Source organism: Strongyloides ratti (genome assembly GCF_001040885.1).
Source record: "Strongyloides ratti genome assembly S_ratti_ED321, chromosome : 1".
In the NCBI taxonomy this organism is placed as follows: domain Eukaryota; kingdom Metazoa; phylum Nematoda; class Chromadorea; order Rhabditida; family Strongyloididae; genus Strongyloides; species Strongyloides ratti.
Genome location: NC_037307.1, coordinates 2,539,953 through 2,564,386, shown reverse-complemented (window position 1 = coordinate 2,564,386; position 24,434 = coordinate 2,539,953). Strand labels below are relative to the sequence as shown.

The window sequence follows — 24,434 nt, the reverse complement described above, 5'->3', positions numbered from 1 at the left end:
ATGTTTTTTGATTTTGTGATAAAAAATTATAATCAACATTTAACAAAAATTATAATTTATTTGACATTTTTTGTTGCAAACTACTTGCATTTTGCACAATATATAAATAATATTTTATGATTAAAAATTATTAATAAGTTTTTTTATACATAATTATTGAATGCATGAATTTCCAATGTAATAAATAAATATATTATGGAGAAATTTGATCATATATAAAAAGTTAGCTTCTGTTATTTAATAATTCAATTTTTTATTTTAAAAATTTAAAAAAAAATCACTTTTTCATGAATAAATTATTTTACAAAAAATAGATTCTTCTATTGAAGGATACAATTTATAGATTTTTATAAACATGATCGTAGAATATATGACAATAGATATCACTTTACACAAATTTATATTTTCTTGATATTTGGGATATAAAGTGTAGTGTTCTCCCATAACATTAAACTTTAAATTTTTGAAATACATATTTTAAAAATAATTTTATCTTTACATATCAAATTGTAATATTTAAAGTTAGGAAGTTGATATACCTTAAAATTTAGAATTTTGATAAAAAAAACATTTACTTTATTAAATTAAAAAATATTTCATATTGTAAAAATTATTCAATATATAAATATTTTTTTATCTCATTTTTTTTGTTGATATTTTTAGTTAATGTTATGCTTTTTTATATAATAATATAACAAGTAATTTGTAGTTAAATTTAATCGTATTATTTGCGGAATTTATACATTTCAATGTGATGTATCTAATTAAATATGTTTATTATATATCTTAGTATCTTAAAAACAACTTATCAAATTGAAATTAAACATTTTTTTTTTCTTTATTAAATAAAGGATCAAAAATTATTTTTATGTTGGTGATATAATACTTTTTAAAAAAATTTCTCCTACCAACATAAGCTTACCTATCATTATTCTGTTGATGTTTTTTTTTATTGTAATCTTCATAAGTCAAAATAATTTATAATTTAAAAAAATATTTGATTCTTTTCCATGTTACCAAAACAATTTATCTCATGTAGAATATTTCTTCACATCCACTAACAATAAAGTTATCCACTTGAAACATATACAATGTTTATATCTTAAAACGCTAAAAAAAATTTTTTATTAGTTAACAATTTCCCAAAATATCAATTACCAAAAAACAGTGTAACTTTTTTTTAACTGACTTTGTTTGGGTTAATTTTATACTTAATGAATTTTAGTATTTTTATTTATTAATTAATAAAAATATTTCAGTCATACAAATATGTCTGTTGTTAAAGCTGTTGAGCCACCACAACCACATCCTTTGGATATGAACATGGATGACATGTTTGAGATGATGAAAACTCAACTTCATCAATCAGGTGTACCTGAAATTTTACATGCAGCAATATTTAGAAAAGTTAATCAAGAAATTTTTGATGCTGGAGATTTTTTTGAAGTTACTATGATGGTTGATGATAATGAGGAACCTATAAAAAAGCAAACTTTTGCTACTAAAGATATTGGTTGTAATGATACTGAAAGGTTTGCCATATAATTATTATATTATATTTATTTCAATAACTTTATTTTTTTTTAGTGTTTGGTTAATTGACCATGCTTGGACATTTCTTCCAAATACTGCTATTGAAAGTTTAAAAAAAATACCACAATTGTTAGGTCGTCTTATGACTATGTTTCTTCTTCATTCACAGGATAAAGAAAATGGAACTGAAAGATTAGTTAAGACTGTTTATAAGGAATTATTTAAGTATGCACAGACATACTCTATTACTGATCCATCAAAACCAATGGGTGATAATACTATCAATTATTGGTATGTTGTTGATGAATTTGGTGTTTCAATTGGGCATTCAGATATGCCAAATTGTCGTATGGTACCATTTTTTGTGCCAACTAAAGGATATACTTTGTCAATTTTATTCCTCACTGAAGATATTAAAAAAGGACAAGAGTTAACACGTGATTTTGTAGATGTTGGCTTAGCAAAAAAACATCCTAAATGGAGAGATATTTTATTAACTGTATGGGATGAGGACAGGCATATTGATGAAAAATTATTTGAAAAAAATGAGATAACTGATGAATATTTTACATTAGGACGAATTCCTGATCATATACCAAGTGATGAAGTCCAAGCTAAATGTAAACCATTTATTTATAATAAGGATAAACCAATAAGACTTTATGACAATGACCAACAATTATTTTCAAATCTTAAAGATATTAAGGTTGAATTTGTTGATAATATATATGAAGCTGATGTCATATGGTTACGCCATCATTTTTCTGAATTTAAAGATTTAGCTGAAAAAAATTCTACTGCACTTGTAAATCAATTTCCTTATGAGTCTTCATTGACTGTAAAAGATTTATTTGCTGCTAATGTAGAGCTTGTTTTTAATGATACTGAATTTGATTCAGTTAAAATGGTAAAACCACCACTTTGGTTACCAATAACTTATAATCTTAATACTGAACTTCCTCAGTTTTATAAGTATTTTAAAGAACGTGAAAAAAAGAATCTTAATAATACTTTTATCATTAAACCTTGGAATATGGCTAGAACATTAAATATGACTATCTCTGATGATATGTCTTTTATCATTAGACAAGTAGAAACAGGACCAAAAATAGCTTGTAAATATATTGAGGATCCAGTTTTATTTACACGTCCTGATACAAAGAAAAATGTAAAATTTGACTTACGTTTTATTGTATATGTAACTTCTCTTTCTCCAGTCACATGTTATATGTACAATAAATTTTGGCCCAGATTTGCCGTCAATGAATATAGTTTGGATAATCTTGAAGATTCATTGGCTCATTTTACTGTACATAATTATACAGACAAATCTTTGATCCTCAATATGTTTTCTGATGATTTTATTCAAGAATTTGAAAAAACATACCCAAATCAACAATGGAAGAATGTTGAAAAACAAATTTATGAAGTAGTAAAACAAGTTATTACTACTTCTTCAATTTTACCCTCTCCTAGGGGTGTTTCACCAAATGCCCAAAGTAGAGGAATGTATGGTATTGATGTTATGCTTGGATGGAAAGATTCATCACATAAAGAAATACAAGTATACTTTCTTGAATGTAATTTTATTCCTGATTGTAAAAGAGCCTGTGACTTTTATCCTGACTTTGCTGATACAACATTTAGAACATTATTTTTAAATGAAATTGATTCAGAAAAAGTTACTAAAATTTAATTGAAGAAAGTATATTGTAAAATTATTTATATAATAAAAAAAAATTTTTTTTACTTATGATGTTGTTTTTGATGAGTTATTTAATATTTTTGATTTGTTAAGAAAAATGTTAAGATGTATTATGAAGTATAAAATAAAGTTATATTAAAATGACAAATATACATTTTATTTAAAATAGAAAAAAAATATGTTGTTTATGGTGAAAGGTAGATTTTTCATTTTAAAGTATTAAAAATGAAAATGAAAAAAAAAAGTAAGGTAAAAAGTAGATTAATGTATTAATATAAAAAAATTATATAACTTGTTACAACATAATATTGGAGTTAATGTATCATTTTGATATTATAAATTAAAGCTATTTTATTTTAAAAAGTTAAATCTTATAAAATCTTTCATATAATTTCAAAATGTTATATTTAGTTTTTTTCTTCTTTTAGAAATATAAAATTCAAACTAATAAATAAAATTATTCTAATCTTTTTCTTATTTTTTTTTATATTTTAATTTGTTCTCTATATATATATATGTATTTTAGTATTATTAACTACAAAGAAGGAAAAAATAAAATTTTAAAAATATGATAAATCATCAATTATATATTTTGTGCTTTTATGTTTAAATAAAATTGGAACGTTTATCTAAAGAATTTTATTTTAGTTATGGAATCTAATCTTATCTATTGCATCCTATAGAATTTTGAAAATATTAATCTATGGTGCAGTTTTCATCAACGTTTACCATTACTTATATTCTAAAGTAATTTATTTATTCAAAAGAGTAAAGTAAATGATATTAATAAAAAATATAAGCATAAATCTTTTTCTTCTTTTAATTGAACTTCAATTTTTTATAACAAAGAAATAAATTATTACAACGATTATATTTTATATTGGATATGTTAGTGTTTATATAATAAATTCTGATAAAGTCATTTGTAACTTATTCTGATATAATGCGATGGCAATTTCATTAGATGAAGGCAACATCAATTTAACTAATCGTAAGTTTAAATTTAAAAATTGTATTTTACATAATATCCATTTAAAGTAAAAATTAAATTTTATGATTTCTTTTCTTTTTTAATATAAATGTAGGTATTGTTAGTAGATTACTTTAAAAGTTGAATATCATTTTAAAAAGTATGCAGTGATAAGATTATAAGCACATGTTAACTTGATTAATTAATGATAATTAGTATACTTTTGTAAATTAAAATTTTACATAATAAACTTTAAAGGTACCAATTTTTCACGTTTATTTTGTTAGACAAAAAAAAAATTATCAAAAGATTAATGTAAGTTTTATAGATTTAAATTCTTGATCACTAATAACACTTGAATGTTATTTTTATAAATTGTGTGGGCTTATTAGTATTATTATTATACTTGGATTTAGAATGAGTAAAACAAAATATGGAGGAATGTTGTTTTGAAATATTTTATTAATATTTAAAATGCCATTAAATTACTTTTTTTTTTCTAAACATTAAAAAACATTCCACAAATATTTTTTTTAATCTCTTATTTTGGCATATTTTAAAGTTATTTTGTTATTGAGTATGTCATAAAATAGTTATTAGTAATGATAAACTAATTTGTGATCTGATATAGTTTCTGACTTTTATTTTCTAATAAATATTAAATATATTTTCAAATAAACAGCAAATCATGTTAACACTTTTAAAATTTTTTTAATAAAAATAAATTAAAACAAACATAATTTTGTTAAGTAGTAATGTTATTTACCTTAAAATAAGAGGTGGAACAAGGATATAAATAATCAAAGTTCGTTAAGTTAATTACTTTTTTTTCATTATATATGTTGTTACTTCTTATTTCTCAGATTTTTGACAAATATATCCTATATCTTTTATTATAACTATAATCATTTATGTGACGTGAGGTAAAACATTTATTTTTACAATTATAAATGATTGAGGAATGCCTATTGGTTTATCTTTTTATCATTATATTTTAATATATAACTTTAGAAATTAACTTATTTATTATTATTTCTAATTTTTAGAGTTTACGGAAGACATGGCAACTACTTCCTCTGAAATATCACAACCAACTATTGTTAATGTTATACAAAAACCTTCTGTGAATATTATTGATAGAATTAGATATAAAATAGGATTACGTAATGAATTATATCGTAATTTAATTGTCGAATGTTTTTGTACTGGATTTTTGTGTTTTGGAGGTTTTACCTCTAATTGCCAATATGTATTAAGTTATTCACAAAAAAATAACTATTTAGCTGTTACAATTGGATGGTCATTATCATTAATGTTTGCCGTTTACATGTCTTTTCGTACCTCTGGTGGACATCTTAATCCTGCTGTATCATTATTTCAACTTACAATGGGAAATATTAATGCATTAACATTTATCTTATATAGTATTGCTCAAACTATTGGTGCATTTTTTGGATCATTATTTGCTTATATTTTATATATAGGTAATTATAATATATTATTTTTTAATTTATATTAATTTTTTTTTTCTTTTTTTTGTTAATCTTTTTATTTAGATGCCATTGATAATTATGATGGTGGTAATAGATTTGTAACTGGACCTAGAGCTACTGCTGGTATATTTGCTACATACCCTCAACATTATTTATCAATTTTTGGTGGTATTTTTGATCAAGTACTAGGAACTGCTATATTATGTTTTCTTATTGGTACTATTACTGATAAAAGAAATAGAATTGGTTATACATTTCAACCACTTCTTATTGCTTTAGTACTTTTATTCATTGGTCTTACAATTGGTATGAATTCTGGTTATGCTATCAATCCTGCAAGAGATATTGGACCTAGACTTTTTACACTTATTGCTGGATATGGATGGAGAGTTTTTTCATATAGAAATTATACCTGGTTTTGGATTCCTATTTTTGCACCACTTCTTGGTGGTGTTATTGGAGCATGGATGTATCAATTAATTATTGGAATTCACCTTCCAGATAACACTTATGAGGATGAAGAATTTTATCGTTCAACACATCCTGAAAATCAACATATTATGGCAAATACATATGAAGTTAAATCTGTTGATGTTAGAAATGTTAATCCAAATGGAATGCAAAAAGGATATCCATATACAAATACATCTACTGATCAATCATATTATACTGAAAGACCACAGTAAGTTTAATATACTTTAAAATTAAAATAATTATAATATTAAATTTCTTTTCAGTCAAAGTCGAGAATTTGTGTAAAAAGTCTCACTATAAATTCTTTTTTATTGAAATTAAAAATCTTCTTTCTATTATAAATTTTAGATGTAATAAATGTTTAAAATATTTATCTTTTTAATTTTATATTTATAACAAAATATATTTGTGGAAAAGGCATCTTGTGATATCTTAACAATGTTATATACTTAGTTGTATGATAAAAAGATACTTTGTTTAAAAATAAATATATCTATAACTAAAAGTAATTTAATTTAACAAAAAATCTTTCTATTTTAAAAAAAAACAAACATAAAGCTTCTGAGTCAAGTTAGAAAATCAACTTTACAATGTTACTTCTTGCTGCTAAACCAATGATTTATTTAATAAAATATTAAAATGTCACATTGATAAGTGTTTTTTTTAAAAATTTCTTACTATTTTGTTTTTTATCAAACTTGCTTAAAATCAAAAAATATATTTATTTTGCTTTTGTTTTAATTATGATGTGATACATTTCATTTCATTGAAATTTAGTCAGGTGTTTCCATTATAAGTACAAATTTTATTTATATCTATGCTTTTAACATTATAAAAACATAAATATTTATAAATATAATATATTTTAATGTTATATATAAAAAAAAAAATTAAGCAAAATATTTATAATTAAAAACAATTTTTTTTAAAGTAAAATCTTTTAATATAACATTATTTATTTAGAAAGTATCTTTTATATAAATTATTATTCTATTAATATATCAATCAAATTATCAAATAATGTATTATATTTTATTAAGAATAATTATTAATTTCACATATGTTTCAAAATTTTCTTCATTTCTTAGAAAACAAACTATTACAACATATTTTAAATCAACAAAAAAAAAAGTATATATAGAGAAAATTTTAAAAAACCGGAAAATAATAAAGCATAACTATCAAAGTTTGAATAATGTTAAGAAAAAAAATTTAATTTATTTAGGTTTTTTTTTTGTTAAAAATTTATATAATATATTAAAGAGAATGTATTTTTCTTTATTAATAGAAAAAAAAAATTTAATATTTCTGGAAATATTTAAAAATAACAATATTTTATTTTTAATTTATTATAATATATTTTTTTAATTAATTTGAAAAAAATTAAAATTAATGGTATAATTATAATGTCATATACTTTTTAATATACTCTTCAAATTTTTTAATAAAATTGTAACAATTATCTAAAGAAATTAATTATAAAATAATGTTTTTTAAAAATTATTAAACTTTAAAAAAAAATTTAAAAAAAAAAAAATTTTTGGTAAATGTTATAAATAACGATAACAAGGAGTACATAAAATTCCAAAAAGTGCTCTTTTAACGAGTTTTGATAATATTTTTGAGTTAAAAAAAATAAATTTTTGTTTATTTTCTCTAATAAAAATTACTAATTATCTGAATATAATTATATTCTGATGTTATCATTGTTAATTAAGAATAGTTATTCAAAAGTATTTTCACCCACTTTTAATATTTTAAATGTCTCCAGAAACAGGTATTATTTTTATTTCATAATTATCAATGTCTAAGGACACATTTTTACATTTAAGGTCTTTTACATCGATCTCAAAAAATTTTCTATCAAAAAATAATTTTAAAAATGATAATATAATATTTTTAAAAAGAAAAATAAATACAATAGAAACAAATAGATCATCCACCAAACTTCGAAATACAAATTGGAAAGATTTAAAAAATATTTTTGCTCTAGCTGCACCATACAAATTACGTCTAATAACTGGTTTAAGTCTTCTTGGTGTCAGTTCTGTTATATTTTTATCAGCTCCCAGAATATTGGGAAAGTTAATTGATCAACATGATGATGCCAAATCTAAAAAACAGGAAGAAGATGATATTTGTGTGAGATTGGCAAATTTTTTTAAAGAAAAACCATATTATTTGGTAGGTGTTTTTATTATTGGGGCACTTGCTATTGGAGCAAGGGCTTATTGTATGCATACAGCAGGCCAACTTATAATAAATGATTTAAGGACAAATGTTTTTAAATCTGTTTTGAAACAAGATATTAAATTTTTTGATAACAATAAAGTTGGTGAAATTGTTTCAAGATTATCTAGTGATGCTTTAATTACTGGATATTCTGTTTCAATGAACTTGTCTGATGGTGCAAGAGCATTAATTACTATGTTAGGTTCTGGTAGTTTAATGATTTATACCTCACAGGAGTTATGTTTACTTGTTAGTTTTGTTATTCCTGTAATACTAGGAACATTTTTTGTTTTTGGAAGATTACAAAGACGTTACACAAGAGAAATGCAGGAAGCTGTAGCTGGTGCTAATATGGTTGCAACAGAAAGATTATCAAACATTCGTACGGTGAGAATGTTAGCAGCTGAAGATAAAGAATTAGCTGCTTATAAACAAAGAATTAATGATATATGGAATGTAGCAAAAAAGGAAGGAATTGCTAAAGGTGCAATGTATGGAGGTTTTCAATTTACAGGATATATGTCATTAAGTCTTGTCGTTTTTTATGGGTGTAATTTAATAAATCAAGGATTATTAACATATGGAGATTTATCTTCATTTTTGTTATATGCTATTTTATGTGCTTCATCACTTTCAAATATGAGTGGATTTTTTGTTGAAATTATGAAAGGTTTAGGTGCATCAACAAGACTATTTGAATTACAAAATAGTAAACCAGTAATTCCACTTACTGGTGGTTTAAAAGTAAAAGATGTTCACAAAAAAATTAGTTTCCAAAACGTTAGTTTTTGTTATCCAGGCAGAGATCCAATATTTCATGATGTATCATTTTCAATGGATTGTGGTAAAGTAACTGCATTAGTTGGAGCATCAGGAAGTGGAAAAAGTACCGTTTTATCACTTTTAATGAGATTTTATGATCCTACATCAGGAAATATATATATTGATGATCATGATTTAAAAGATATTGATATATCATATTGGAGATCACATATAGGATCAGTTGGACAGGAACCAATATTATTTAATACAACAATAAGAAATAATATTACTTATGGGGCAAAAAATGATAGTGAAATAAGTGATGAACAGGTATTCCATGCAGCTGAACAAAGTAATGCTCTTCATTTTATTGAAAGATTTCCTAAAAAATTTGACACAATGGTTGGTGAATTGTCTAGTTCTATGTTAAGTGGTGGAGAAAAACAAAGAATCTCTTTATCTAGAGCTTTAGTTCTTGTAAGTAATATATATTTTAATATTTAATTTTATTTACTTTAAATTTTAGGATCCTAAAGTATTGATATTAGATGAAGCAACAAGTGCATTAGATGCTCATAGTGAATATATGGTGCGAAAAGCATTAGATAAACTAATAAAAGAGAGAAAACAAACAATATTAATAATTGCACATCGTTTAGGAACAATTAAACATGCTGATAAAATTGTTGTTCTTGACAAAGGAAGAATAGCTGAACAGGGAACATTTGATGAATTAATTAATATTAAAGATGGTGTTTTTAAGAACTTAGTTGACAAACAACAAATAGGATGGACAAATGAAACATTTTAAAAGATAGTTAGAATATATATATACATATATATATTTATATTTTTAAAATATTTTAAAAATAAAATTTTATTATGAAAAATATAATTGTATAAATTTATTAAATATTTATTAAAATTAAAAATTATTTTAAACAATATTATAAAATTGTTCTAAATTATTATCATCATCATCATCTGATGCATCTTGAAAATTTATTCTTATAAATTCTTTTTCAAGATATTTTTTTTGTTTTAAATATTGAAAAAGTATTTTGTGATCTAGATATAAAATTGTACAATAAAGTGATAAAAATATTCCCAATGATATTGCTAATAGTCCTATTAAAAATGCATCAAGAAAAAATTTATTCCTATTATGAAGTATGTGTTCTTTTACCAAATAAATAAGATATAAGTATACAGCAAAAGTTGTCTGAAAAACAATTATTGCACATGTTGGTGTATATATAATATAAACAAAAAATAATGAACCAAAAATATAAAGAACCATAATAGGAATTAAAACACTTATTAAGTATAGCATTGTTTGTGGTGATAAATATATACCAAAAGTGAATGAGGTTTCATTTTTTATAATAAAAAGTATTGACCATATTGTGAAGAATGTTAAAAACAAGCAATTAACAAATATTAAAATTATTAATGAAGGCTAAAAAAAAGAATATATATAAATACTATGTTTAAAAAAAAAAAAAAAAATAATTATTGTGTTTACTTACTAAAGGTAAAAAATATGTTTCTTCATAAATATATTGTGCCCCTTTATACATTGATAAATTTTTTTCATTTTCATACCATTCACTTATAATATATTTTGGTGGCATAATTTTTTGATACTCTTCATCATTTAATATTTCATAATAGTTAGGTAATGTTATATCTAAATTATTTGTTGATGAATCTATATCATTTGAATTGTCTAATACATATGGTGGTGGTGGCATAATATAATATATAGACATTATACTTAATTAAATATATAAAAATTATTAAAATAATTATATAATATCTTTTTTTTTATGATTTGTCCTATTTATATAATTATAATTTATTACAAAAAAAAAAACCGTTTGACTTCAGTAAACTATTACTATAGGGATAATTTTAATCTAAATTATTTCCTTATGGCTTAGACATAGTAAAAAAGTTTGCCGAATAGGTAACATTATGTATATCATTTTTTCGGCAAATATTCTTTCACACCTTAGTAATAGCGTATCATTTTTATATTAATAACAATAGCTTAAGTTTACGGCAAAAGATCAAAATAATATTATACTATAGGCAAACAAAAGTTGTTGTATATTTTTTTATGTAATTGTTTTTATCTTTTTTATTTAATATTTTCCTCATTAAATTATCGGTAATGGTGACTTTAAAAAGATTAATTAATGAATAAAAGTTTATTGTTAAGTTTAAGAATATAAATGAATAATAATTATATTTAATTTGTTTCTTTTTTAAATATAAATCATTAGAAATAAAAGACATGCTTAATGAGAGAGTAAAACGTTTTAATGAGCGGAATCATTTCATTAATCATTAAATGTTATATTGTTTTTTTTTTCTATTATTATTGTGAAAAATAGTTCTTAAAAATATGGTATTTTGTAATAATTTTTTCCCACTTCAATGATCATTAATATAGAAATACTTGACTACTTAATATTATTTACAACTACCATTATTATTTAAAATATACTATTATTAATGTTTATAAAGATAAAGAAAAGTTAAATTTACATATGAAATATATGATAAGAAAAAAAAAAGAGAAGAAAGCATTAAAGTTTTTAGGCACTATTTCTATAACAAAAATTATATTTCCTATTTTCTTGCTTCCATGGAACATTATCTATTCAAGGTTAATGGAATATTAATTTGCGAAATATGACCTAATATGAAAAATTGTTTAAAAGAATAATATTTACCTATAATATCTTTTACTTTCTATAACTTATCCTACCATGCTTAATAACTTATAATGAATTTATCATTTTTCAAGTGTCAATGAAGGATTAATAATTTAAGTTTATAGTAAGATTTTAAACTATAAATGTTTTAGTTTTAAATAAAAGCATTACAACCATTTTCAAGTTTATTTCTTCCTTCTGCAAACTAATAAAAATCATTTCTTAATTTGTTCAATTCAATTTATCTTTTACTATTATTAACATTTTATTCACACTTATTCTTTTCTTTTTTGAGTACTCTTTCAACAACTGGAACCAATAACATAAACTTTTCCTTCATTATATCTTATCATATTTTTCATAGTTATCCTTAACAAAATTTAATCCTCTAATTATATTTCTATGATAGTTAAAATGATATATGATATTATTATAAAGAATGTGTCAATCAAATACTATTTTATATTAAACATTAAAATTTTTCATTAATTAAATTTTTATCTTATTTTATTATATAAATAAATATACGTGAAATACCATTCGTCATTTATAAAAATATTTATATATATATATATATATATTGTACTATTATTGACATTTGACAAAATTCTTTTTTAATGATGGTTTAAAAATTTTTATTAATTCAATTGAATTTTAAATGAGTTCATGTCTTATTTTCATGAGAGACATTCTTGACTTCATCTATAAAAATATAAAATATGAAACTCTTTGTTGTAGTTTTTACATTACATAAATTGTAACACAAAATATTTTAGATATTTTATTTTGATAAAAGAAATAAAATATCACATCATTTATCTTTTATAAATATAGTAGATAAACTTTTATCGGGAAGAAAATAATAATAAGAAAGATATTAAAAAAAAAAAAAATAGGAGAAAAAATTTAACCAATCATTTATACCTTTTATCTTTTATATATAAAAAGCCTGGTCAGGATAAGAGACCTACTGTTATTAATTTAACATTACCCAAAAACTTTGTATAAACTTCTTGTTGATATAAGCAACTATTTCATAGCAATGGCATTTTAATGACATTGTCTTCTAAAAAGCCAGCCTTCTTCCTAAATCTCAAGAATGGTTGTTTTTATTACAATCACATTAAATTTTATTTATTTTAACTAAAGATTTTTGGTAAATGATATAAACTATATTTGGTTTTTATATAAATTTTGAAACAATTTCTTACTAACTTAAAATTTTATTTTTTATTCTTAAAATTATTTAATAATTTATAAATATTACTTTATAATGATGAGTAAAAAGTTGCCTTTATTTCTTTGTATAATACTTAAAAACTTTCATTATAATAATTATTAAACTTTGATTACTTTATTTATTTATTTATTTATAATATTTATTTTTATAAATTATGTTATAGAAATGTTATTTTATCTATGAAAAGCAATGAAAATTAATTTTTATATTATATCTATATATTTTTTTAAAAAAATTATTTTTTTATTATTGATCTCAACAATATTATTTGAATTTTATGTTGATGGAAATCAATGTTATTCGTGTTCTGGATTATGCCATAATGAAAAATGTAATTGTCAGGTAATATAATAATTTTTTTTTTTTAAATTTATATTTTCAGATGGGATCATGTGAATCAGATTATTGTTATATTGAAAGGAGACCTGTTGATGTTCCTGGAGTATTTAGAATAACTAAAGGATGTGTTAAAAGACCATCAAGAACACAGGCAGGATGTGATTATGATACATTACCAGATCATATTTATTGTGTATGTTCAGGAAATTTTTGTAATGAAGCTGTTCATATTAAACAAATATTAAGAAAAAATGTTACATGTAAAAAATGTAATGAAAAAGATCCAAATTGTGATAATGTATGTGTAGGCCATTGGTGTCATGAAGATAGTTTAACCGGTGCATCAGGATGTGGATATGGTCCACCTACTTTACCTTATTTTTATAAAGGACCTCATTTATTATTTCATAGGAATAGAGTTTGCCTCACAATTGCTAGAGGACCATTAGCTAAACCTAGAAAACATTGTATATGTAATTCAAATATGTGCAATGATTTTATGAAAACATATCAATTAACATATAGTTATAATTCACAAAATGTAAAATCAAAAATTCAAAATGGACAAGTTTCAAGAAGTCTTTTTAATAATCTTCCATTGTATCAATGTGTATTATGTGATGTAACATCTCATGATTCAAAAATGACTAGTAACTGTAAACAAAATCGATGTATAGGAAATTTTTGCACGTACGGAATTCATAGAGTAATATCACATGATGGAAATTCATTACATGGAACTATTCAAAGAATAACAGAAAGACAGGGTTGTATTAATGTGACAGATCATTCTCAAATTCAACTTGGATGTAATGATAAATATACAAGTGTTGAACAAAAGATATCATGTGCTTGTACATCAGATTTGTGTAATATTGATGTTGCAACAGCTAACACCACTACTCTAAAGTATTATTATTCCTATTTTTCTATAATACTTTTAATTATTGTATATCTAATTAAATAAAAAATTATTTCTTATTTTTAATACTTATTTTATTTTATATTTCTTATAAATTTATTTTAAAAAAAAACAATATAATCAGATTTTATTAGTCAAAAGGACAAAATTTTTTTATTATATAACACATTACATTTAATGGTTATTTTTCATCCATATCATAATATATTTATACATCAAAATACAACTTGCGAACTTTTTTTTTAAATCTCAAAATTTTAACAAAAAAATTTTCCCAACAAAATAATGAATAAAAAATAAACTTCTATATATGAAATAACATAAAATAAGTTTAAAATTTTATTCAAAATAAAAAGTATACAATTATCTTTAACTAATAAGGTGTGAAAAAAAAAGAAATATTAAAATAAATATATTCAAGTAAATTTTATTAATTAATACATTACTTAAAAAAAACACCCACTTGTATCATAATTCAGGTGAATAATATAAAACAAATATTTACGATAAAAAAAAATTAAAAATATTGCATTGATATTACTTTATGAAAATTTTTCTTTTATTTATATTTTTTAAAAATGTAAAGATATGCATTCATTAAAAAAAGTCACTTGTTATTTTAATTTTATAACTAACTTTTTTGAATAAGTAAATGTTTTTATATCATTTATTTATAAGTATAATAATAATATAATAAAACTCTATATTGATTTAGTAAGAAAGATGTTTTGGTAAAAAAAAAATTATTATTTTAAAAGTTAAAGCTAATTATTTTTTCATGTATATATATATATTTGTAAATAGAATCTTGAATCGTATAGATGAAGTAACTATTAAAGTATAAATTTAAGGATAATTTCTTATTAAATTCCTCTTCCCTTTTGAAATCATTATAATTTATTTTCTCAGTACATTTTCATTGAAATAAGTTTAATAAAAAAAAAAGCTTAAAAATAATAAAAATTTATTTGTTAAATTTTAAGTGATAATATATTATCTTAACAAATTTAAGGAAAACAAATTTTTCTTAAGTTAAAAAAAAATTCTTTTTCTTATCAGAAAATTGGTATCAATTATATTGATAACTATCAAATACCTTTTTTTTACTCTTTATTATTTAAAAATATTCTATTCTTGTTATAGAAAAATAAAACTTCAAAACTTTTTTTTTTGCTCATTATTTAAAAAATTTTTCTCTACTCAAATTGAAAAGTACCCATTAAAATTTATTATTTTATTTGTACAAAATTAAAAATTAAATATAGTTACACCCATTTTTTTATCTTTATGTAAAAAAAATTATTTTACAATTACTAATGATAAAACTTTTTTTTAATTAATCTATCGTTTAATATAACTTATCATATGATTATTTTATACGCAAAAAAAAATGTTTTCCACCTTCAATTGATGATTTAAAAAAAGGGAAGATATATAGTCATAAATTATCTATTTAATTGCATATATATTTTTTATTTTTTTTTAATTTAAAAAAAAAACTTTAACTTATTTTGGAAATTATTATAAAAATAAATATTACCTTAATAATTACACGTATAAACGATTCAGCGCAAACCATTAAAAAAAAAGCGAGTTGTGACAATATGAGTGGAATAGCGTTCTGACTGAAATCTAGTACTTTTCATTCGGTGTCCAATTAAAAACCAAGTTTTAATAGAGTAATCTATTTTCATAGCATTCTAATTGAGAAAAAAAAAACAAGTGGAGCTTTTTATAATAAGTCGTTTTTTAATTTTATTATAATTTTTTTGTGTTTATAATTGCACTTTAAAGTTGTTTACTTGTTTTTTAAAATGACAACTGATTCTTCTAATTATTTGGATGCTGAAGCAATGGATATTGATTCGAAAAAATGTGATGAAGCAATGGATTTAGGACCAGAAGAAAATGGATCTCAGGTTGAAGTAATTAAATAGTAAGTTTAAAATAAATAATTATTTATGTATTTTATATTATTTAGTAAAACAATTTCAAGGAGATGGTGGATAAGGTACCTATTTATTAAACAATCGGGATCTCAAAATCACGAGGCTGTTGTATTGTGGAATAATAGTATTGGTAAAGAAGGTTTTGATTATGTTATTTTACCTTCATATGTGGTTGATAGATTAGTAGAGATATATGGTATACAAGATGGTTGTGATTTTGATGGTCATTGTGTAATTGAAGAATCACAAAGAATGCTAAAATCATCTTTTCCAATTAAAAAGAAATTTCGTGATAATAATAAAATGCATAAAAAATTATATCGACATCCAGCTGCTTTAGTTAACTTTGGTAACGCTTGTTATGTTAATTGTGCTTTACAACTTTTATACTCTATTCCTCAACTTAAAAGTTCTTTAGAAAAAGAACTAGGATATGATAATTTTGAAAATATGAGAAATGATAAAGAGTTAAATGATAAATTATTATCTAAAACAATTTATGATTACTCATTATTATTTGAGGAAGGTATTATTAGAGATATTCCAGTAAAAACTAAAGAATTAAAACAAGTAATTGATAGGGCAACAGAAATGTATATTTGTGGTGGACAACATGATTTAGATGAATTTTTAAATTGGATTATAGATAAAATTGATGAGGAGTGTAGTATTGATAATGGAAAAGAATTAAAAAAATTATTTGATAGTCAATCAACAATGTGTCTTCGTTGTCCTAATTGCCAAAATATAAAAGATATTATCCAACCATTTAAAGTTCTAAGATTATCTCTTGATTCATCCAAAGAATATGATTCTTTAACTAATCTTTTAGAAAATTTTTCTAAAACAATTATTTTGGATGAAACAGATAAATGGAAATGTGATAAATGTGAACAAAAAGTTTGTGCTGAAATGACTACAACTTTCAGACATTTGTCTGATGTACTTATTATAAGTATTAAACGGTATATTCAAACTTTATCTGAGAGGAATAAACTTTTTACAAAAATTGAATACCCAATTGATGAGTTGGTATTAAATGAAATTGATGAGTATGGAAATATTAATCCAGTAAAATACCAACTTCAAGCTTTAGCAAAACACAAAGGTAGTAGCATTACTTCGGGACATTACACTGCTTTGGTCAAATATGATAATGCATTTTGGTATTGCAATGATGAGGATATATACTTGGATCAAATGAGCAACAATGTTAGCAAAAATGCATATATTTTTGTTTATGTAAAAAAACCTTAAAAATCATTAATAATATTAATATATATAGACAAGAAATAAGCCGTGAAATTTTTTTTTATTTCTAATAAAATTTTCTAAGATAAAAGAGTGCTCCGATGACGAAAAATGCAATAATTTTAGTATTTATTATTTTTATTCCCTACATATTTTGAACATTCAAAGGGAATTAATAATAAATTTTCTTTTGTATTAAAAAAAATATATTTTTAATTGGAAATGATATGAAAGAATTTAAAAAAAAAAAATTTTTTTTTCAATACCCAGTTATCAGTGAAAGTTTACGTACAGACTATAACTAATATATTTATATTATAAACTTTACGGTTAAAATACTGTTAACAATTTTTTTTATAAAAATAAATATTTTATGGATAAAAAAAATTAAGATTTTTTTATAATAATCAATTTAATTATGTTCCAAAGAAAGTAACATTGAATAAATATAGATTAAATTAGATTTTGATTTAATAAACAAAACTTTTCAATAAATATATCCTTTTTTGTAATTATTTTATATTCAAACTGTTTATAATCCAACTAAAAACTTCATAACAATTATCAAAAACAATTTTATTTTTAAATTTTTGTTATTCAGAGGATGAAAATCATATTGCTACACAAAATCGCCAAGTTCAAGGACCAATTTTTGACAGTGTGTAAAAATAAATTGTGTTGGCAAAAGAAACGGTTATTAAAATTTATAATTTAATTAATTTTTTTAACTAATTCTTTTTAAAAGTTTTATATTTTTAATAGTTTATATAATATGTCAATGTTTTAAATAAGATAAATTCTTACAACTTCTTTGTTAATTTTAAATTTTTTATTTTAATTTTATTAAACAAGTGATATTCAAAATTTTCCTGTTTGAATTTACATATTTTCATATAAATATGTTTGTGATAAATGATATAAAATCAACTATTGTTATTGTTACTTTTTTTTTACTTCTCAAATATTTTAAATCGAGTGATATAATGTAATATTTGTTAATAATTGTTTTTCTATTATAAATAAAAAGATTTTTTACATATAAAAAAAGTAAATTAGTAAATTATAAAAGTTTTAAGGTAATTTATCATTGAATATTGTTAAAAAAGATAAAAAAACAGTATGCTTCGAAAAAATTGATATATAAAAACAAAAATTTCTCATAAATTCATCTTTTTATTTATCTAAATTTTATTATAATCATAAAAAAATGAATCTGAATATAAATCTTTTAATATTTTTTCAAGAGTATGCTCAAAAGAAACTTCAAATATAAAAATATAATAAAATGATTTTATATCATCAATCGATGAAATTGATGGAACTCTATTCATTAAGAAAAAAAACTACGACAGAAGGATATTGAAGCAGCAATAGCTCTTCGGTAGAATCTGCAGAAAAATTAAAGAATATTTTGTAGAGTCGGTTCCAAACAGGAGTTTTACAACACTGGTAAGAGTGTTAAAGAAAGAATGATCTCAAAAAACTCTTTCATTTCTGATATGTAGAAGAGGTAAAATCGATAAACACCATCACTTTTTCAAGAAGTTAATTTTTTTATATAAATGTTATAGCAAATAATGCAAAATTAGCATACACTGGAAAATGGTTACATGAAGTGGAACTTGACTTAAAGGTAAACGAAATTAAAAACAAGCGTTTATGATGGTATCTTTTTGTAAAAAACAATTTTTTAAACTAGATGCAATATTTTAAGATAAAATTATATATTTTTCATATTTTTGATGTTCTTAACAAATTATAACCCAATATGTAATAAAATCTTTTATTTTTTTCATGTTTAAGTTACTTTTTCTGGATTGATAAATTGTCCAAAATTTTAAAAGTCACCTAATTAGGAATTATAATGAAGTTTATATAAATTAAAAGAAAAAATAAATTTTTGGCAATAAAAATTAATAAACATGTAAGAAAATTTTGATAGTTATGTGAACATTAATTTAATTATATTATTTACTCATATATATTTGTACATAAAGCATTCAAACGATATGACTGATAAATTTTTCAATATGTAAATAAATATAATATATTTAAATTTATGTTTATTAAAATAAAATTTTCGTAAATAATTTTGCATATTTTTTTTTAAAATAGTCAATATGAAAGTTAACTGTAATGAACAGAACTTTGTTTTACCACCACTTAACATTGAGGAAAAAAAAAGTGAATATTATTTTGACAAACAACCCATTAAAGTTAATAAAAATTCAGGCTTTTATTTAAAGAATGCTTCAAAAATTATGAGTGAATATTTATTACCTGATCTTAGAATGTTTGTTCCTCAAAATTGTTATGATGGGATTTCGTATACAGATATTCATTCAAATTTAGGAGAAAATTATTGCATTAAATCAGACAATAAAGTTAATGCCGTTGGGAATTTGGTTACAGTTGATAGATTGGCAAAACAAATTAACAATTTGTCAAATGGATTTCATTGCCCAATTATAAGAAATGGTGAATTATTTTTTGTATTAGAAGATGATGATGTTATGACGGCTATTGATATTGATGCTAAAATTCCAATAAAAGAATTTGAAGCTTAAATATAATTATTTTTTGATACCATTTAATTTCACATTTTTGATTTTTAAAAATAAATAATGATTAACATATTATTTTTTTTTAAAATGGTTTTCTATACTATATTTATCATTAGTTTATCAGTCCAGTATTTATAAAAATTTTATAGTTTGAATTACAGATGAAAAAATTAAAAAGTAAGACAAATCGTATAATGAATATGATTCGTTACAGCGATCTTCTTGACAACAACATATATTTGCTTCAGTATCAAGAGGAAGATTATTAATTTTGACACATGAAGTATTCTAAAATTTGTTTAAATTTTTAATAAATAATTAGCTTCACTTACATAGCAACTTTTAAAATTAGAATAAATTTTACTAATAATTGATGAATCGTCGCTACATGATCTAGCTGTTACAGTCCACTTCATAAATGTAGCAGTAGCGTTAACACAATAGGCAGTTGGACTTGAACAAGTTACGTTTTCTTTTTGTATCTTACTTTTAGTTTTTAATGGTATTCCAGAAAAGTATTTTTCACACATTAAACTAGATACATAGGATATAAAAATTAAAAAAAGAAATATAAAAAAAAATATTTTCATTATTTTTGAATATCCAAAAATATTTTATTTAAAAATAATTTTAACATTCGAGTATGTTACATAGTTGTTAAGATAAATTATTGCTTAGCAAGTATTATTATTCATGGAAACCCTTTTTGTTAGACAAAAAAATTTTAGCAATTTAATAGAATTTATTTTTAAAATAAAAACATGTTAATATTTAAAAAAAAAAGATAATGCTAAGATACAAAAGAATCCTAATGATATTTTTGATGTATAACTAAGATTACACATGTCATCTTGACAACATTTGAATTCATATTTATTTGGTGTTGTATTGATAGTCGTATCAGAGTTGCGCTAAAAAATAAAGTTTAAAAAAATTTAAAAAAGTTTATAATTACAGAACAATTAAGATGTAATTGTGAAAAATCAGGCTCTGCTAACAATTCATCACATCCAGCTATATAAACACCAGAAACTGAATCAACAACTCCAGAGACAAAGAAACAATATTTAGAAAGACCTGAACAGTCTTCACCATTATCAGTGTGAAATTTAGTATAATTTTTGTAATTTCTTACCAAACCATGACATTTTAAGGCATCTAATTTAAAAACAAATAATGCCGATAAAGTAACAAGAATTAAAAATTTGTTCATAGTACTAAAAATATAAATTTATTGCTACATAAATTATGTCCAAAAATGTGGTGTTTTCTAAATTTATATTTTAAATTATTAATATCATAAAAGTGTTTCTATACATTTTAATTAAAGTTATCACAAAAATTTTTCTATTTAACGACCTGATAAAAGTCGTTAAATTACAAAATAAAAAGATAAATGAATATTTTAAAATTGAAAACGTGACCGATGATTGAAATCTGATCTACAAAAAATCAAAGTAGCTTTATCAAACAAAGAAGAAGAAATTTTAATGTAAGATCAGAGAACAATCAAAAGTAAGGAAGAAACTTAAAATAAATAATAATAATTGATCATATATAATTGTATGCAAATTTCTTAAACTTTTTTGCTTAGTTGAATCTTTGTAATTACATTCGAAATTTAGATTTGTTTCTAGATATTTAGTATCTTATACTCTAACATATTCTTAATCTTTTGGTTGAATCAGCTTGTTAATATCTTTGATTTGAAAAAAGTTATTACTTTTTCTCTTATCAGTTATATTTTTGAAACTTTTTTGTCAAAAGTAAAGTTTTATAGCTGTAGAATTTTTCAAAAAATCATTTTTCTTATCAAAAAGCTTTTTATTATTATAGTTGAAACTTTTATATGTAACGTTTTCTTAAAAAAAAAATCTTTGACATTTTTTTGTAGTTCTGGATACAATAAAGTTTCTTATCTTTTCATTTCAAAAAGTTCATTTTTTATATTATTCCGCTTCATATATTTCTTATGAAATTGTAGCTATTCTTTTTTAAAAACGGCTCAATTTTAGAGTCAGTGACGTACTAGAAATTTTTTTTCAATTAAAATTAAAAAAAAAAAACTTTTTTTGGAATTTGAATGTGCAACTATAGTCATTAGATAGCCTTTGAAACGGGATGAATTTTGAATATAATCAACAATATACTAAAATTGAAACTTCAGGAGTTATAAGGATTCAAAGTAGAGAGCGAAATTGGGGAATATTTTTTTGTAAATTTCGACTTCCATGATAATATTGTAAATTTTTAAAATAAACAGTTGTTTATAGATCATATTTTTACAAGGAATTCATTAAGTTTATTCACATCTTCATAGGACTTCTAAAAATTAAGATATTATAAGAAATATGTTAAAAAAAAAGTTTCAAGAATTTAGTGATAACTCAAGTTAATGAAGTCACAGGTCCATGAAATTTAATGCGCTGTGCTTCTTTTATAATTTAAGTTAGACTCTACGTTGAAAACATTTTTCTATTTTCAATGGTTCTTAAGATATGTAACTTGGTACTTTTTCGCGCGTAATCCATTGTCACCATTTTTTTATATCTCAAAAGTGCTTTAAGATATAAAAAATTTTTGAAGGTAGACCCTATTTGAAAACTCATTTGAAGACGATTGCAGAAATCTGATTCCATTTATCTCCATTTTGAAGCGAGATATGAACAAAGGCGGAAATTTTTCTAAAATATTCATTGTTACCGACTTTTCAGTATCTCAAGAAATACTTATCCTATGAAGATGGGACTACTTTCATTCAATTTCTATTCAAAAGTAGGTCTAGATAAATGATTTTCATAGCTATAACTTTATTATTTTCAAAGATATAAAAATTGGCTGAAAATTTTCTAGATTTCTGATTCTACCTCTAAAATTGTGATAAAAAAAACACTTTTTTTTAAATTTAATTTTTATTTATTTTTATGATAATTTTGGTTAATTATGTAAAAAAGTTTTTTTTAACTTTTTATCAACTATCAAATGCTCTTTTTTTATATATTTAATTAAATTTTCTAAAACTTTTTAAATACTTTGTTCATTTAAATTTATTTTTTATTAATCCAGCACGTCAGTGATTTTAAAGAAGATCCTTAAAAGAAGAAGTAATTTATTTAAAAACATTTTTTTAAAATTATCATTATTTGAAATATTAGTTTTCAATTTTTATTACTATCAGCAACACTGATAAGACCAAACGATTAAATATTTATTATACATTTTATTTTTAAATTAAAAAAAAACCTTTAAATTACAAAACAAGTATATTATTATTTTAAGATGATTTTTTTTTCTTTGATTTTCCAAATGTATTTGGTCCAGCATTTAAATCTGAAAAATCACAGTCACTATCGTTATCAGATTCTTTTTCCAAATTCTTTTCATTTTCATCTTCTGAAATTGTAATCTCTTCTTTTTCTTTATTATCACAAATATCATCACTACTTTTTTCTTCATCAATATTGTTTGTTTCCTCCAAAGCTCTACTTAATTCACTATCAATCAACGCTTTAACTTTTAAATATTTATCATTTGTAATTTTATGTTTTGAAACACCATCTAATGAATTTTTACATTTTATATATTTTGCAAGTTTCTTTTTAGCAGCCTCCAGTTCACGTTTACTTTGCCCTTCAATCCATTTTAATATTCGTTTTTCTTCTTCTATATCAGAAATTCGCCTACCACTCAAATCTCTAGAATCTCTTTGATTTGAGGATTTTGATATTCTAAATGCTTTTAATAAAGCTCCAAAACCTTAAAATAAACTTAAATAATTTTTATAAAAAGATTAACGTACCTCCTTTACCACCTCGAAGCCTATAATTAATTTGTACAATGGCATTTTTCATACACTTTAAATCATTTATTCCATTTTTTAATATTTTTCCATTATATATTAAATAATAATTTTCTTCTGGAATATGGGTCAATGTATCCACTAAATTATGGTCATTTGAAAATATTATAGATGGTAAAGTGACATCTTCAAAGCTATTTTCAATATAATTAATTATTCTTTCCATATTAATATTTCAAAAAAAAAAGGATAATGTAAGTATACAAACCATTATGATTGGAATGATGTGTATACTTATTTACTTAATTATACAATTTTATTTTAATAACAAGGTCATACTTAAAAAAAAATTTTTTTATTGAAATTTTAAATAATAATTCAATAAAAATTGAAATAATTATATTTAATTGGAGTCATAATTAATCCTTCCTCTTCAAATATACTTTTTGTGGAAGCTATAAAATTATACATAGCATGA

The 24,434-nt window shown here is 21.9% G+C and overlaps 10 protein-coding genes across 10 annotated transcripts; 6 read left to right on the top strand and 4 right to left on the bottom strand.

The window, feature by feature from the left end:
• Positions 1–1,269: 1,269 nt before the first annotated feature.
• SRAE_1000080000 (Tubulin--tyrosine ligase-like protein 12) lies at positions 1,270–3,229 on the top strand (the record flags this gene model as incomplete). Its single annotated transcript, XM_024647678.1, has 2 exons — positions 1,270–1,532; positions 1,588–3,229. The coding sequence occupies 2 exons, from the start codon at positions 1,270–1,272 to the stop codon at positions 3,227–3,229; spliced, it is 1,905 nt and encodes a 634-aa protein (XP_024501732.1).
• Positions 3,230–4,186: 957 nt separating this feature from the next.
• Positions 4,187–6,460, top strand: SRAE_1000079900 (Major intrinsic protein family and Aquaporin-like domain-containing protein; the record flags this gene model as incomplete). The annotated part of the gene is made up of 4 exons (XM_024647677.1): positions 4,187–4,229; positions 5,255–5,692; positions 5,765–6,383; positions 6,439–6,460. The coding sequence occupies 4 exons, from the start codon at positions 4,187–4,189 to the stop codon at positions 6,458–6,460; spliced, it is 1,122 nt and encodes a 373-aa protein (XP_024501731.1).
• A 1,412-nt stretch (positions 6,461–7,872) lies between these two features.
• On the top strand, positions 7,873–9,980 carry SRAE_1000079800 (ATP-binding cassette sub-family B member 10, mitochondrial; the record flags this gene model as incomplete). Its single annotated transcript, XM_024647676.1, has 3 exons — positions 7,873–7,952; positions 8,008–9,646; positions 9,696–9,980. 3 exons carry the CDS (start codon positions 7,873–7,875, stop codon positions 9,978–9,980), a joined length of 2,004 nt encoding a protein of 667 aa, XP_024501730.1.
• Positions 9,981–10,106: 126 nt separating this feature from the next.
• Positions 10,107–10,923, bottom strand: SRAE_1000079700 (Hypothetical protein; the record flags this gene model as incomplete). Its single annotated transcript, XM_024647675.1, has 2 exons — positions 10,107–10,628; positions 10,699–10,923. 2 exons carry the CDS (start codon positions 10,921–10,923, stop codon positions 10,107–10,109), a joined length of 747 nt encoding a protein of 248 aa, XP_024501729.1.
• Positions 10,924–13,321: 2,398 nt separating this feature from the next.
• On the top strand, positions 13,322–14,438 carry SRAE_1000079600 (TGF-beta receptor/activin receptor, type I/II domain-containing protein; the record flags this gene model as incomplete). Its single annotated transcript, XM_024647673.1, has 2 exons — positions 13,322–13,474; positions 13,515–14,438. The coding sequence occupies 2 exons, from the start codon at positions 13,322–13,324 to the stop codon at positions 14,436–14,438; spliced, it is 1,077 nt and encodes a 358-aa protein (XP_024501728.1).
• A 1,769-nt stretch (positions 14,439–16,207) lies between these two features.
• Positions 16,208–17,599, top strand: SRAE_1000079500 (Ubiquitin carboxyl-terminal hydrolase 36; the record flags this gene model as incomplete). Its single annotated transcript, XM_024647672.1, has 2 exons — positions 16,208–16,329; positions 16,375–17,599. 2 exons carry the CDS (start codon positions 16,208–16,210, stop codon positions 17,597–17,599), a joined length of 1,347 nt encoding a protein of 448 aa, XP_024501727.1.
• Positions 17,600–19,713: 2,114 nt separating this feature from the next.
• SRAE_1000079400 (Hypothetical protein) lies at positions 19,714–20,160 on the top strand (the record flags this gene model as incomplete). Its single annotated transcript, XM_024647671.1, has 1 exon — positions 19,714–20,160. The coding sequence occupies one exon, from the start codon at positions 19,714–19,716 to the stop codon at positions 20,158–20,160; it is 447 nt and encodes a 148-aa protein (XP_024501726.1).
• A 129-nt stretch (positions 20,161–20,289) lies between these two features.
• SRAE_1000079300 (Hypothetical protein) lies at positions 20,290–20,687 on the bottom strand (the record flags this gene model as incomplete). Its single annotated transcript, XM_024647670.1, has 2 exons — positions 20,290–20,445; positions 20,490–20,687. 2 exons carry the CDS (start codon positions 20,685–20,687, stop codon positions 20,290–20,292), a joined length of 354 nt encoding a protein of 117 aa, XP_024501725.1.
• A 234-nt stretch (positions 20,688–20,921) lies between these two features.
• SRAE_1000079200 (Hypothetical protein) lies at positions 20,922–21,370 on the bottom strand (the record flags this gene model as incomplete). The annotated part of the gene is made up of 2 exons (XM_024647669.1): positions 20,922–21,068; positions 21,113–21,370. The coding sequence occupies 2 exons, from the start codon at positions 21,368–21,370 to the stop codon at positions 20,922–20,924; spliced, it is 405 nt and encodes a 134-aa protein (XP_024501724.1).
• Positions 21,371–23,431: 2,061 nt separating this feature from the next.
• SRAE_1000079100 (Protein SDE2 homolog) lies at positions 23,432–24,182 on the bottom strand (the record flags this gene model as incomplete). Its single annotated transcript, XM_024647668.1, has 2 exons — positions 23,432–23,913; positions 23,957–24,182. 2 exons carry the CDS (start codon positions 24,180–24,182, stop codon positions 23,432–23,434), a joined length of 708 nt encoding a protein of 235 aa, XP_024501723.1.
• Between the last annotated feature and the right edge of the window lie 252 nt (positions 24,183–24,434).